Source organism: Herpailurus yagouaroundi, unplaced genomic scaffold (assembly GCF_014898765.1).
Source record: "Herpailurus yagouaroundi ecotype Mexico unplaced genomic scaffold, PumYag 182, whole genome shotgun sequence".
Taxonomy (NCBI): Eukaryota; Metazoa; Chordata; class Mammalia; order Carnivora; family Felidae; genus Herpailurus; species Herpailurus yagouaroundi.
Genome location: NW_024412413.1, coordinates 3,830,284 through 3,844,566, shown reverse-complemented (window position 1 = coordinate 3,844,566; position 14,283 = coordinate 3,830,284). Strand labels below are relative to the sequence as shown.

The following is a 14,283-nucleotide window of genomic DNA, read 5'->3' as shown; positions in this document are numbered from 1 at the left end:
CCCGCATATGTAAAAACGCACCAAGCTGTCCACTCGAGACGTCTGTACGTTATGCACATTATATCTCAACCAAAAAGCAAAATATTGCAACACAAACTTCATAGTGAAAACGCAGTACAAACTCAGAGTGAAAACTCCAAGTTTTCTCACAGAAATTAAAGTAAAGAAAATACACTTAAGAAATACAATACGGGGGCTTCTGGGGGGGCGGGTGCTCAGTCGGTTAAGCATCCGACTCTTAGTTTCGGCTCAGGTCGTGATCTCACGGTTTGGGAGATCGAGCCCCGCGTGGGATTCCGTGCCGACAGCACGGAGCCTGCTTGGGATCCTCTCTCTCCTCCCGTCCCCATTTGCACACACACGTGCGCGTGTGCTCGCTCACTTTCTCAAAATAAATACACATTTAAAAAAAAAAAAAGAAATACAACATGAGCGTTACATATCAACCCCTTATGCCCTGTCTGTGTGTCCCCTGAGGTGTGCCAGCCCCTCCCCAAGCAGCTTGTGGAGGCCACTGCCCGCCCAGCCAGACAGTGCCCTCCCGCTCTCCACCTGCACCTGGCCCAGTGCTCTCGGCCATCCCTGCTGGCCAGCCCTGTGCCCAGAGGGGCTGGGCCCACCAGTGGGGCCAGGTCCGGCCAGGTAGCCTCCCAGTGCTGTCCGAGGCTGGGAGAGGACAGAGCTCCGGGCCGTGGCCACTCTGGCTAAGACCCCTTCTTGGTCTGGCCCCACTCCTGCCAAAGCCCAGCCTGGGGGCCTCCTGGGGGCAGCCTCCCTCCTCCAGCTTCCTCAGGTAACAACGTCTGGGGCACCTCACCGCCAGGGAGCCTGAGGCCCAGAGAGGAGTCAGATGGGGGCGTCAGTGGGGAGCCCGGGATCAGAGCCATGCTGTGCAGCCACCTGCTGAGTAGCTCAGGGAGGGCGGGAGGGAACAGGGGTTGGGGCCCACCCTTCCCGCCCCCCGACTGGCCAATGCCTCATCATCCCTGTCCCTGACCCCCAAGACAGTTGGGGGTGGTCACTTGTCTACCTGGAGAGCCTTCCTCCTCCATCCTCCAAAGGGCTTTGATCCCTTGCGCATTGCCAGTGGCGGGACAAGCTCTGCCTCTTTTGTTCAAGAGCCAGAGAGAGGGGCACTTGGGGGGCTCGGTCGGTCAAGCGCCTGACTCTTGGTTTCGGCTCAGGTCATATCTCACGGTTCATGAGTTCAGGCCCCAGGTCGGGCTCCACACTGACAGTGGGGAGCCTGCTTGGGATTCTCAATCTCTCTCTCTCTGCCCCTCCCCTGCTTGCACTCTCTCTCTCTCTCTCAAAAAAAAAAAAAAAAAAAAAAAAAAAAAAAAGCCAGAGAGAAATCGTGTCATTGCGAGCCCAGGACCGCGTGGCAGACGGGCCTCTCAGATCCCAAGGAAGCCTCGAGCCCTCTGATCCGTGCACAGAGCCCTAAAACTATGGCCACTGATGTGGCCGAGTGTCCTGAGGAGGCCGCAGGACCCAGGCACCTCGACCTCGGTATCCCGTTTCTCCTACAAATTCCCCAGCAACCGACCCCACAAACCACAGCCCAAGCTCGGGATGCCCCAGTAGAGGGGACCCGGCCCCACCACGGCGGGGACCCCGTGCCAGGCCGGCCACCATCCTCTGTACCCTCTCTCTGGCCTGAGCAGCAGCCGCATTGCAGCCCATCCCCCACCCCAGGCTCCTGGGTCGGAGGAGCCCCTGCCCCGAACCAACCACAGAATCCTGGGAATGTTCCCTAGGCTGGGACCAGGACAGCACGCCATGACACAGACGCAGCATCCAAGTACTTCCCAGAACTCAGACCTCATGACGGAGCTGGACCTCAACATCCGACTCACCACCCCCCACAAGCCGCAGGAGCCGGAGGGGGGGACGTCTCCCCCTCCCTGGGTCCTCCCGGTCTCCCTGCGTCCTCAGGTGGTAGGCACCACTTTTAGGAAGGTCAGCAGTGATAAGAGAGGGTTTCCCCACCCTCTGCCCTCTGGGGCCGCCCACCTCCCTGCCCAACACAGCGGGACGGCGGCCTCGGAGCCTGAGCAGGGCTTCTGGGTGCTGAGATGCCCCGGCTGCGGGTGTCAGCCACGAGGGTGGCCCCAGGCACCCCCTTATCGCTCACTCTCCACCCACATCACTCCGTACCCCGCCGCCCCTGCACCTTCCTTCTCCTTCCAGATGCGCCGTAGAGCCCCTCCTCCACAGACCTTTTCGCCTGCCTGCCCCCCCCCAGGGGGCCAGGGGGTGCTTGACCCCCTCAGGCTTTTCCGAAAGCTATCTGGGGTAGGGTTTGTCCACCCCCACCGGCTGTGAGCTCCCCAGCGCAGGAATCCCCGCACACGGCCTAGCACCCTCCCCATTCGTGAGCCGGCCTTGACCCTGAGCCCCCACCCCACCCCAGCTCCCCAGAAGGTGGGGACAGGCTGGCCGGGCCTGGGCCGGATCCCCGGTCTCCCTCTGGGGCCCCATCCCTGGCCCTGGCCTGGCTGCCCACAGTTCCTGCAGCCCACGCTCCTGGCCCGGGGCGCTTTACAACTCTTCCTTCTCGGGCATCCTCCGGCAAAATATTTGAAGAATGTTCTAATTATCTGCGATCAGCCAGGGAGGCGGGCCTGGGTCCACTTGTCCAGGAAGTAACTTGGCAAATACCTGGGAAGATGGCAGCCGGCCCCCACGCCCACCTAAAGTGGGTCCCCACCAGCGTCTCCCTCAGGTGGGCAGGGGTCGGCCCAGCCCTTCCCGGAAGAGGCTCTTCTCGGGCTCCGGAGCCCAGCAGTCCCGCGGGGCAGCGGCCGGTGTGGCCTCGGTGCTCCCACACGTCAAACGGGGATAAGAATGTCTGCCAGGTCTGGGGTCACTCTGCAGACCACGCCCCCCCCCCTCCAAGCCATCATCCCAGTGCCAGAGCTTGGGACCAGCAGGGTCCCCGCAGCCTTCCCCTGTGGGGAGGAGCGGGACGGATTGGAACGGCTGGGGCCGAGCTGGACACAGCTGGTGCAAAGGCCCGGTGGTATTCAGCCCACCTGTCCTGGCGTTCCTTACACCTGCTCGTCTTCCCCTGCAGGGGCTCTAGGCTCAGTTCAGTGGGAGGCATGGGGCTTGGGGACCTTCCCGGACCTCACTGCTCTGAGGCTCAGTGTTCCAATCTGAAAATAGGGTCTAACAGCCCTGTTTTGGCAAATGGCTTCTCCCCCTGCTGGCCTGGGTGGGAAGAACTTCGAAGGGGGTGGGGGGGCCCTGCAGGGGAGGGACAAGCCAACACGACCACCCTTCCTGAGTGGCGTCCCCCACACTGTCCCACCTCACCCCCACTGCACCCTTTACAGATGAGGACACTGGGGCTCTGAGAGAGCGCCCCGAAGGGAGCTTCATGGTTGGTGGGCAGGGGGGGTGTCCCAGAGAGAGGGCCGGAGGCAGGAGGGGGCTCAGCTGGGAAAGAAAGCCATCCCTCTGCCCCTTCCTGCCCTGCCCAGGCCTCAGTTTCCCATCTGCGCGTGTGGTGAGGGAGTGAAGCGACAATCTAGGTACCTGTGGCTGCATCCTAAAGAGGGTTCTCTGGGCTTGGGGTCCTGGGTTGGAGGTCTGCTCGGCCGCCGACTCTCACTGGCCTCAGTCTGCCCATCTGTCGGATGGGCAGAACAGCCCCTGCTCGTAGGTGGGGCGCGTGCAGGCCGGCTCCCTCCGTGGGTCCTGCCTGCTGCAATCTTTCCAGCCCACTGCCCGGCTCAGCTCACTGCCCGCAGTGTTCCCGGGGAAGAGAGCGGAGCGTCCGCCTGCTCCCTCGCGCCCCCGGCGGGCGGCTGCCCGCCCGCCCTCCCCGCATAGCTGGCATTCCTGGCCTGGCATTCTGGGACCCCACCCTGGAGAGAAACCAGGCATCCTGGGAGAAAGCAGGCGGTGGATGGGGGTCTCGGGCGGGGCCGAGGCTGCCAGAGGTGGGCCAGCACAGCCGGGGGGTTCTGTCTATCCTGTGCCCGGTTCGGGGAGCTTACGGATGAAAGGGCATAGGGTCTGGAGGGTCCATCCAGCCCCCATACCTGCTAAGTCAGTGAAATCAGAACCCCATTCACTCGACCGTGACCCCAAAACCCCAGGTCATTGACCTCCGGCCTCAGACCCTTCCAGATCTCTGTTGGGCAGGCGGGACCCGTCGTGACACTCCTGGGCTCAGGTCACACTGACCAGCAAGGCTAGAGGCACCCAGACCCTCCCAGCAGCCAGGTCCAGCTTGGTGCCTCTTCCTCCGAGAAGCCTGCCCCGGTGTCTCCTCTGTCCTCCCTCCCCGCGTGCTCACATCTACACCAGCCTCCCGAGGGGGCTGCCGGGGGCTGACCTTCAGCGACACCTGTCTAGGCCATGGACACGCTTCCAGCTCTTTCTGCTGTACTCTGGACCTTCCCAGGCCTTGACCCTGACCTGTGTCCTCGTTTTCCATGGTGCAGATGGGGACACCGACCCGTGGCAAAGGAAGCCACGTCGTGAGCTGAGGCCCGAGCAGGGACGAGACCCCTAGCCCCGGCCTTGGCCTAGGCCCTAATACCCCAGATCTGTCAGACCCTGGGGCACCCTGCAGGCCTGGGTGACCGGGATGTCAACCTGAAGCCTCAGGACAGGTGGATGGACAGCCGGGCAAGGGGAACAGGTGGGAGGGAGCTGGCAGGGAGTCTGGCCCATGGCCAGGCTGGCAGTCTGGGCGCCTGATGGGTCGGCCAGCACCTCAGCCTTCCTGACTGCTACAGACATGGTCTGAGCAGTGGGTTCAGGGGCTGAGTCCCCACAGGTAGAGGACACTGAGAAGTCTCCTCTGCGCAGACGCCAGGGCAGGGCTGAGCTCCCGGTCCTGGGGCTGTGCCTCCGGCCGGCGCCCCGGAGGGGCCCCCTTCCGGGACTGGATGGCGGCGGGGGCCTGCCTGGGCCACACAGCACCGCAGAGCAGAGAACGAGCCCGGCCCCACCCAGGCTCTCCCCAGTTCCACCGCCCTGCCATCTGCTCTCGCCAAAACCGGGGACCCCTCTGGGCCAGGACACCCCGGACGTGGCTCGCTCACCACCCACCTCCCTTTCTGAGCACCCCACTGCTCCTTCTGAGAATTCTGGGCCACCGGGGCCACCCCAGCCAACCGCCTCAGCTGGGATGCCTCACGGGACAGGGTGCTCACCCCTGCCCCGGAGCAGCCCACTGCACCCCTCACCAGCCTCGCACCCCCAGTACACCTCCCCGGGGCTCAGCAGCCCCCCACCCACGCCCTGCCTTAAGTGAGTGGCCTGGAGTCCTGCCCCACCCCTCCTTTCCACAGCCTCCACCTCTGTCCAATGGGATCGTCACACCTTACTCCCTGCCTCGTGGCTCTTGGGGCTGCCCGAAGGGAAATAAAGGAACGAGGCCCGATCACGCAGGGGTGGCCCAGGCAGGGTCTGACACAGATGGTACGCTGGGGCCTTGGGGCAGCTCTCAGCCCTCGGCCCAGCACCCCTTCCCAGACGCTGACCAACAGCAGTCTCCACCTGGCGTCTCCAGGACCCGTGCCCTCGGGGTCCCCCACGCCCTGCGTGACGGGCCAAGCCTGAGTGCCCTGAGCTACTGGGGACAGGGTGAGCCTCCAGAGCCAGGCTGCCACCTCCCTGTCCCGTGCTCCCGTGACACTAGCCCACCCTGCCACCCCACACACATCCTCCCTGGGCACCCTCCGCAGGCCGGCCGCTGGCACCCTAGCCTATGCCACGAGCCTGGGCCGTGCCCGCAGGTGACTCTGCTGGGGCTGTGAGGGGGGCTTGGCCCCCAGGTGCGGCCAGCTGGCACCTCAGCCCACCACAGGGCCTCACATGGGTGGATGGGCACGCAGGACGGGCCCCCAGGGAACACGGGGATGGCAGGTGATAGAAGCGGCTGCTTCCAAAGGGGGGGGGGGGGGTGGGGGCAGCACCTGGAAATTCCCCGTGTTCCCCACCAGTGATGCAGTCACCCTGGGAAGACGTGAGTCAGGGAGCCAGGAAGTCCCCCCCCCCCCGGCCCACCCCCCCCAGCCCCCCGCCGTGCCTGCCCACAAGCACTGGGGGCCAGCACACCTGGGTCCCGGAGGCCTCTGCCATCCACTGGGCAAGAGGATCCTGACCGGGTCAATGGGTCTTGCCGGGACGCAGACACGGGAGCAGCCATCTGACCATTCACGGTGTTTATTGGGCACCGACTTAGCACCGAGTGCTGTGCGGGGTCCTGGGTGCTGGGGTGGGGGTGGGGCGGGGGCCAACCCGAAACCACAACCATTTGTGGGCAGAGGGCCCCTCACCCGCACTCTGCCCCCATTTCAACCCGTAGGCCCTGCCTTGGGGAACCTTGTCCCTCTCCTCTGCCCCACCTGCATCAGATGGGGGGTGGACAGGGGCAGGACCAGCCCCCTCCCAACTTCCCTGGCTTGGTCCACCCACGCCCGTGGTCCTTCCTGAGCTCAGGATGAAACTGCTCATCCCTGCCCTGCTTAAAACCTTCCCTCCCATGGCTCCCCACGCCCGGGGCTGCCCCCCACCCCAGCGCTGTGACCCCACTCCCCACTCCCCCTGCCCGCCCCACAGCCATCCAACCCTCGGCCGAGAATGCCACTCTCCCCAGCACGTTCTTTAGGGCCCAGGTCTCCCCTGACCCACCCTCACTGCAGCTGGGATAGCGGGTTAGCGGCCCCTGCCGCGTAGGGCACCGCAGGGCTTTGGGTAAATGACGGGGAAGGAAGGGAGCCTCCCGATTACACCTGCTTACACGGCCAGCCTTGTTCACCGGGCCCGGGGGCTGCTGGAACCGCTGTTGTGAAGGGCAAGTTGAAGGTGGAGGCAAGGGCTGGAGAGAAGAGGAGGCGGGGAGAGCAGGGGCCCTGAAGCGTCCAGCCCCATCACCCGCACGGACACGCCAAGGCAGAACAGGGCGGTGGTGTCCCCAAGGCTGCCTGAAGTCCGTGGCATGTGGCAACGATTCACGTGCTGACCCAGCGGAGGCCATGAGCTGGCCAGCTGGGACCACCTTCTCTCTCCGCTCAAGCCGGCCTCAGAGCCCCTTGGGTTAGCAGCCCGGGGCAGAAATCTGAGGTGCTCTTGGTTCCCGCACTCCCCCCCCGCCCCCCCACCCAAGGAAAGCTGTCCCTCTGGCTCCAAATCTGAACGTGTGGAGGTAGGGACAGGGGAAGAAAGGGGGTAGGGACAGAGACAGAGAGAGGGCCCTCGCTCAGCGCCTCATGACGCCTGGCCACTAGATAATTCTAACCAGCTGGACTAGTTGGTCTCTCTTCCCACTCGAGGTCACGGACAGTGAGCGAGAAGGAATCGGCAGCACGGCCCTGAGAGCCGGACAGACCTGGGTTCGAATCCAAGCTCAGCCCCCTTGCGTGCGACCTAGGGAGTTACTCGGCGCTCTGACCCTCGTACTCCCCACTTCACCACCTCCCAAGTGGGTGGCCACCCCAGCTGGCACGCGCCCATCAGTCCGGTGACAGAAGGGCCCCTCCGCGAGGACCTGAGTCTTCCAGAAGTAGGATGCAGAGCCCTGGGCCCCCCGTCAGGAGTCTGCCGGGCAGACAATCCTTCTGGAGGAGCGTTTCCTCTGGGCGCCTAAGTCTCAGCTCTGGACCCCTCGGCGTGGTGGCCCCCGCACCCTGCAGCAGCACCAACACCCGCTTCGTCGGGAAGGGGGGAGGCTGGGGGGGGGGGTGGGGGGATCCAGATACCACCCGCCTTGTCCCAAGGCTCCTTCCCTCAGGGGCCCTGCCTGTTCGCAGCTCCCGCTGGGCACAGACTCCAGCACAGGGAACCTCTCTGGAGGAGGGTCGGAAACCGGGGTGGCCTTGGGGGTGGGGTTCTGCCACAGGTGTTTTCGGGATGGGGCCACCAGGAGGTGCCGATGCCCGGGGAGCTGCGGCCGGGGAACGTGGCGCTGCTCGTCCCGCTCAGGGTCAGCGGGAGGACGGCCACTCGGGCTGCACGGCTTTAGTGCATATGCCACACCCTCAGACGGAGCGTTTCGTGGCATCGTCGGTGCTCAGAAGCCACCAGCTCCGGCGTGACCTCTCTGGGGCCTCCGCATCCTCGGTCACCGTGGGGGCCGACCCCACGGCCGCCTGGCACAGAGGCCCCGTGAGTGCTGGCTCCCTTCCGGGCGGGGCCCTGGCCCAGCATCTGCTTGTATGCTTCCAGCGCCGGGGAGCTCACCGCTTCCCTGCCAACCGCAGACTGGCCCAGGCCTGGGGCCCCCCCGCTCGGAGGGCGAGGACACCCCGCATTGAGGGCAGGACTGGCAGGGGCCCCAGGCAGGCTGAGCGGCTCCGGGGACGGAGGCCGGGAAGATGGAGAAAGGGAAGAGGGAGCGCACCTGTGCCCACCCCCACCCGGCTAGCCAGCCCAAGGGGAGGCCCCAGCCCCGCGCCAGGGAAGGAGGACAAACGGCCGTTTTGTCCTTGGCCAGCGGGCGGCCCGCACCACACAATGACCCTTTCATCAGGCTGAGGGAGCCCCGGGCCGAGGTTTCATCTGACAAGAGAGGGCTCCCGGCCTCTTGTCCCTTGCTGGGGGAGCAGGGGGCGGGGGTGCCGAGCCCTATCTGAGCCGGACCCAGGGCCAGGAAAAGTGGAGGCTCCGAGGCAGCTTGCTGAAGCCCCTCCATCTGCCCCGGGGCGAGACAGGCCCCGAGAGGGGCGCCGTTCAGGCACCCCCCCAAGCCTGAGCCGACAGAGGGTCTGGGTCTCCACAATCCAGACCTCCCCTGCCACCACCCTCAGACTCTGCTCAGCCTAGTCTGATGACAGAGCCTTGGGCCAGGCCCCCAGTAGGGGTTCCGGGCTCCCCACAGGCTGCAGAGCCCCGGCCCCCTGCCCCCCCCCCCCGAAGGCTGGCGCGAGGCTCGGGGGGACATGGCAGGGGTGGAAAGGCAGGGGCAGGGAGTGTGATTTGCTAGGCTGTGGTCAGTGGCCCTGGAAGAGCCAAATGTGCAAATAATGTGCAGTGAGGGCCTCAAAAATGACCTCCCTTCGTGATGGTCTGCTCCCCGAAGAGCATCTCTCCCTGGAGGATGAGACCCAGGGATCGGGGGACGCCTTTCTCTGTCGGAGAATTTCTCTTCAGAGGCAGTGGCAGAGCGATTCTGGGATCGGGGGTGGGGGGTGGGGGCTGTTCCCCTGGGACCTGTGTGACCTCGACGGGGCCTCCTCGCGGGGCCCCCACAACCCATCTGCCTGTCTCGGCAAGGTTCCGTGAGGCTCTCTCAGGAGGAACCCTGGGCGAACGCGTTCTTCCTTCTTCCAGAGTCTCTCTCGTGTTCCAGCTTACTGTCTAGGCAACTCCTCCCCTTATCTAGGCGCCGCCTCCTCCAGGAAGCCCTCTTAGACCCCCCCCCTAGAGAACTCAAGACTCTCCCCTGCACACAGCCACCACACCTGCCGCTGCTTCATGGGTGGCCAGCCTCCCTGCTCCTCGTGGCTGAGCAGTGTCATCTCTTGAGCGCTAACTGTGTACCCAGCACCCGGCTGAGCACGTCTCTGCATCGGCTTTCTGGATCCTCACAGCCATTCTAAGACGCCTGGGTTCCAGTACTGGGACACAGGGAGGCTACGGAAGGCACCCCGACAGTAGGAGGAGGAACAGGGATGGGACCCCGGATCAGGGAAGATTCCAGGGAAACTCGGTGAGAAAATGAGCCACCCTCCTGCAGGCCTCCACGTGATGCCAGGCCGCACCGGGACCTGGAAGAAGGGCACGGGGACCCGCCTTCCCCTCCTGGCCCTTCCTCCCCCAACACACACACAGAGGGTCGAATGGGGTCATCTCCAGAGGCTACCCTCCCCCCTCTGATTAGTGGTCGCCGAGCTGTGCCCACATGGCAAGGCTCCTGGGGCGCTTGTGATCGTACAAACTCTCATCTCTCCAGCCCACGCCCTGGAGCTTCCCAGCGCTAACCCCCCCCCCCCCCCACCACCACCAGCACCACGTGCCCATGCCTTTCTTCGATCCCAGCGGCTTGAGGGCCCAGCCAAGTGACGGATGAGGAGACCGTGGCCCAGAGAAGCCCGTGGACCTGCTCGAGGCCACACAGCAGAGCTCTCCTCCAACCTGGACAGACGCAGCCTGCAGGCGGGGAGCGGCCCCTCCCAAGGCGACACCCGTCCACGCTGCCACACAGGCCCCGATGCCAGGGGAGGGGGCCTGATTCAGCAATGCCCGCCCCCCAGGGCCCTGCCCACGGGGTTTCTGGGGCTGCGGCTGGCACCACCAATAAAGCCACAGCGGCAGAGCCGGGAAGAGGTCCAGCCTCGGCAGGGCAGTGGTGAGCGCCCCCCGCCCCCCCCCCCCCCCACGGCCAGGTGGTCGGTGAGTAACCGCCCCGTCACCCATGACTCACTCAGCTCCCCAGAGCGGGCGGTCACCATGAGAGGCTCGCACCGGAAGACCTGGGGGCATCACTGCAGCCAGCCTCCACATCTGGGAGTGGAGGCCAAGACCGGAAGGGACCTGCCCAGGACAGCAGGCCAGCCCGGTCCTGGCACAAGGCCCCCACACCAGCTGACTGGCACCGCAGGCCCTCTTCTTGGCCTGCGGCCCCCCACCTGCCCTCCCTTGGGCCCTCACTGACCCCCACCCCCACCCCCACCCCCGGCCCCGGAAGCTTCTGCTCCGACAGCAGTGGCACAGAGAAGGGTGAGGCCGGCCAGAGCTGCCTCCCACCGCCAGCCAAGCTCAGCATCAGGCGGGAGGGCTCAGGGCCCTTCCAGGCCAGCACACCCGTCCGACCCAATCAGTGGCAGGGGCCCAGGCATGCATCTGGGATTCGCTACGCACGGACCACAGCCCGAGACAGGGAGCTGGGAGAACAGCCCAGATGAAAGGGGCAGGATCAATTGTCCACCAGTGTCTGTGATCCCGGCAGTGGGATGCCTTCTGGAAAGTTCTCTGGAGCAGAAAGAAGCCTCCGCCCGGGGCCCCTCCTGCCCCTGGCATCCTCAGATCCCACGGGGCTGACGGTGCCAAGTATCCCTGCGGTACTGAGGTGGGCTTCCCGCTGACCCCGAGCCGAGCCGTTCTCTGAAGCACATCCGCGACGGCCACCTCACCTGCACCCAGGCCCCGGCTCGTAGCCACCCACGAGGTCCTTCTCACCGGTGCCGCTTGCACCCCGGGGGCTCTCTCCCGCCCATGGCATCCTCCACACCCAGCCAGCCCTGTGCCCACCCAAACAGGGCAGGGAGGGAGGCAAGGTGGAGATCCCAGAGGTGTCATGGTCCCCTTCTCTTGCTCCTGGGGACACCTTACTTGGTCTCTGCTCAGGGACAGCCTGGCCTCAGCACTTCCTCCCTCCCTTCTCCCCACCCAGGGGCTGGGGTTGGGGCAGGGGTGCTGAAGGTAGGGCCGGCTGGGGGGGGGGGAGGGGCAGAGTCCGCTTTGCTGTCTCCCATCACCTACTCTGGACCCCAGCACTGCCCCCGGAACGTCTGGAAAACTGTCGCCTTCGGAGAATTTTCCCCAACAAAGCTGGCAGTGAACACGCAGGGAATGAGCCTGTGTGGGACGGATAGCAGTCACTGCAGGCCTGGATTGGGGGAGCCAACCCCGGAGGAAAACTTGGGGTCTACGGATACAGACGGGCCACCACCTGTGGCACCCCTCACTGCCGCCTTGGTCTCGTCCTCTACAGCTCCTGAGCCCCCTGCCCACCTCCTCCTCTCAGATTCCTACTCCAGCCACCACCCCCCCCCCACCCCCACCCCGGGATTCCTACCCCTGGCCACCTCCCCATAATGCCAAACCTCAGCCAGCTGCTTCCAAAAATGATTTCTTAAAGCATAATAGCTGATGCTTCTCTAGTTTTAAGATTGAGATGCGGGGGTTTTTAGGGGAGGGGGAGGCTTCCCGACCTCTGACCTCTGAGAACTGGAGGCGGGGATTCCAAGGCCCCCCTTGGTTGATCCATTTCCCCAGGAGGGATGCCACAAAGCAGAACTCTCCGGCCCGCCACTTTGTTATCCTGATTCCTCAACGATCAGGCGGTCCCCATCCGGCCCCTTGCCCTGCCTGGGGCGGCCTGCCCCCCCCCCCCCACTCCTCTCCCCGGGCGATGCTTCTGCAGCCGGGGCTGCCCGCCGGGCCTGGAGCGCTCTCTGCGCCTGGACCTTGTAATTATGTCCCACAGCCCGGGAAACCGCGGGCCTCGCAGCATCTGGCTGCGGTTGCGAACTTTTGTTTCAAGATGCGCGACTATTTATAGAAGGAAAACTGGTAGGATAGTAATTTCCTAGGAGCTGGAGGAGAAATTGGCTGCGCCTCTATTAAAAAGGGGTGGGGGCGCGGCGATTTATTAGGACTGCGGCCGCGAGGAGGCGGGGGTGGCGCAGGGAGCGGGAAGACAGCGCCTGCCCCCTCTGGCCGCGTGAGGCGACCCCGGACGTGGCCCGCGTGTAAAGGAGGGGGAGGAGGAGGGGAGCAGGGGAGGGGAGGGAGAGCTAGCTCTGAGGTTTAATCAGTAGCATCCAGCTTAAATTCCCCCAAACGGCGGTTCCATAAATCAAACTTCTTTTTAAATCGGAGGCCAGAGCATATGCGTCCCATTAGGAATCGGGCGAAGCCACTGCTGCGCCGACGCGCCCCCTCGGCTCCCGGGCCCGGCCGGGCCCTGCCTGGAGCTTCCCGGAGCCCGGTGGGCGCTGCCCGTCCCGACGCACACGCGCGCCCACGCTCCGCGCGCTGCCTTGGCCCGGACCCCAGGGCGCACCTCGGCCAGCCGCACGCGCGCTGCGTGTCCCCCTCGCCCCAGGTGAGGAGTCACCCGTCGCTGGGTCTGGCCGCTCAGCGCGGCAGGAAGGCGCGGGAAGCCGCAGTCACCACCGGGGACGGCTTGGGCGCTGTCTGGCGGGGCGCAGCGTGCACGTGTGCGCCTGTGGGTACGCGGGGGAGCGGGTGCGTGCGTGCGGCTCTCTCGAGTGCGGCGCAGCCGTGCGGGCCTCGCGGACTTATAAAGGAGAGGGGCTATCCCGCTGGTCCCGGACTCGGGTGGGACGCGCAGGGAATCCCCGCGCCGCCGCGCGCGCTCCGGCCCTCGCGCTCCGTGCGCGCAGTCTGGTCCACCCCGGCGCTAGGGCCTCTCGCGGGCCCCGCTCTCTCTGACCCCACAGCCGTCATTTCTCACTGCTGCAGCCGCCCCCCAAGCCCTCCACCTCGGCGGCTCAGGCCGAGGAGACGACCCAAAGTCCCCGGGCTGCCGAGCGCGTCGGGCACCCGGTGCCCCGCCCAGAGACTCCGCTGCCGAGCTTCCTGCCCGTCCGGCTCCAGCGCTGGAGGCCCAAGACGGGGCTCTCCCCACCCCGCCCACCCCGCGTGCGGCCCGCGGCACTCACAGGTAGCTGCCGCTGGACAGGATCAGAAAGATCTGCGGGCAATACACGGAGAGGAGCGCGCCGCGCGGAGACAGCAGGAGCATGGTGGGCCGGCGCTCCTGGAAGGGCTTGGCGGGCCCTGCGGGCGGCGCGCCTGGGCCAGCTGAGGCCGGGGTCTCCGCGGCCCTCCCCGAGGTGGGGCGGCGACACCAGGCGCTAGGCACCCGGGCGCGCGGGCCCCGGCGCAGGATTCGTCCGTGCCCCGCCGCCAGGGCCGAGCATCGCGTTGCCGCTGGGGCTGGGACGGCGGCGGGCGCTGGGGCTGGAGCGCGGGACCGGGGGACCGGCAAGTGGGTAGCGGGTGCGCCTCGGCGGCCGTCTAGCCCTCCGTCCGTCGATCGGTCGGAACCGGCTCTGTCGCTCTGGCTCAAGTCTCCAAGTCTCTCGAGGCGCGCAGCTGCCATTGGACGGGCCGCCCCTACATCCGCCTCCTCTGCGGGCGGGTTTTTTAAAGGGGAGGCTGACCGGAGCGTGCGACAGGAGCCGCCCCCAAGGCTTGCCCAAACTGCCTAGGCCCGTACCCCCCTCCCTTCCCGCCCAACTTCGGCGAACCACACAGCTCTGGCCGGTTCTGGAAGGTGCACCTGGGGCGGGGGGGGGGGGGTGGGGGAGGGAGGCACCAGCGGGATAACCGCGCGAGGGCGTGCGCTCCTCTTGGGGGGCTGTGCTCGGCAATCTGTTCTCCTGTTCGCATACATGTCCCTGCATGTGCCTGTGTGTGCCCGCGGGAGCGTGGGCGCGTCTGAGGGCGCAGGTGTGTGCTCACAGATGCGCTGTGTGCGCTGTACCTCTGCCCGCGCGCGCCCCTGGGTTTGGTTAGGCTGGTCGTGAGTCGCTCGCTCTCAGACTAACCCACCAGGCCCAGCCAGGC

At 65.9% G+C, this 14,283-nt stretch overlaps 1 protein-coding gene across 1 annotated transcript in view; it reads right to left on the bottom strand.

Moving 5' to 3' along the window:
- The window catches only part of WNT7B (Wnt family member 7B), a 42,006-nt gene extending 28,451 nt beyond the window's left edge, over nucleotides 1-13,555 (bottom strand). Inside the window, exon 1 of the mRNA XM_040490559.1 lies at nucleotides 13,374-13,555. Within this exon, the coding sequence (XP_040346493.1) occupies nucleotides 13,374-13,456 (83 nt within the window). The 5' untranslated portion in view covers nucleotides 13,457-13,555. The remainder of the gene's footprint in view (nucleotides 1-13,373) is intronic.
- Between the last annotated feature and the right edge of the window lie 728 nt (nucleotides 13,556-14,283).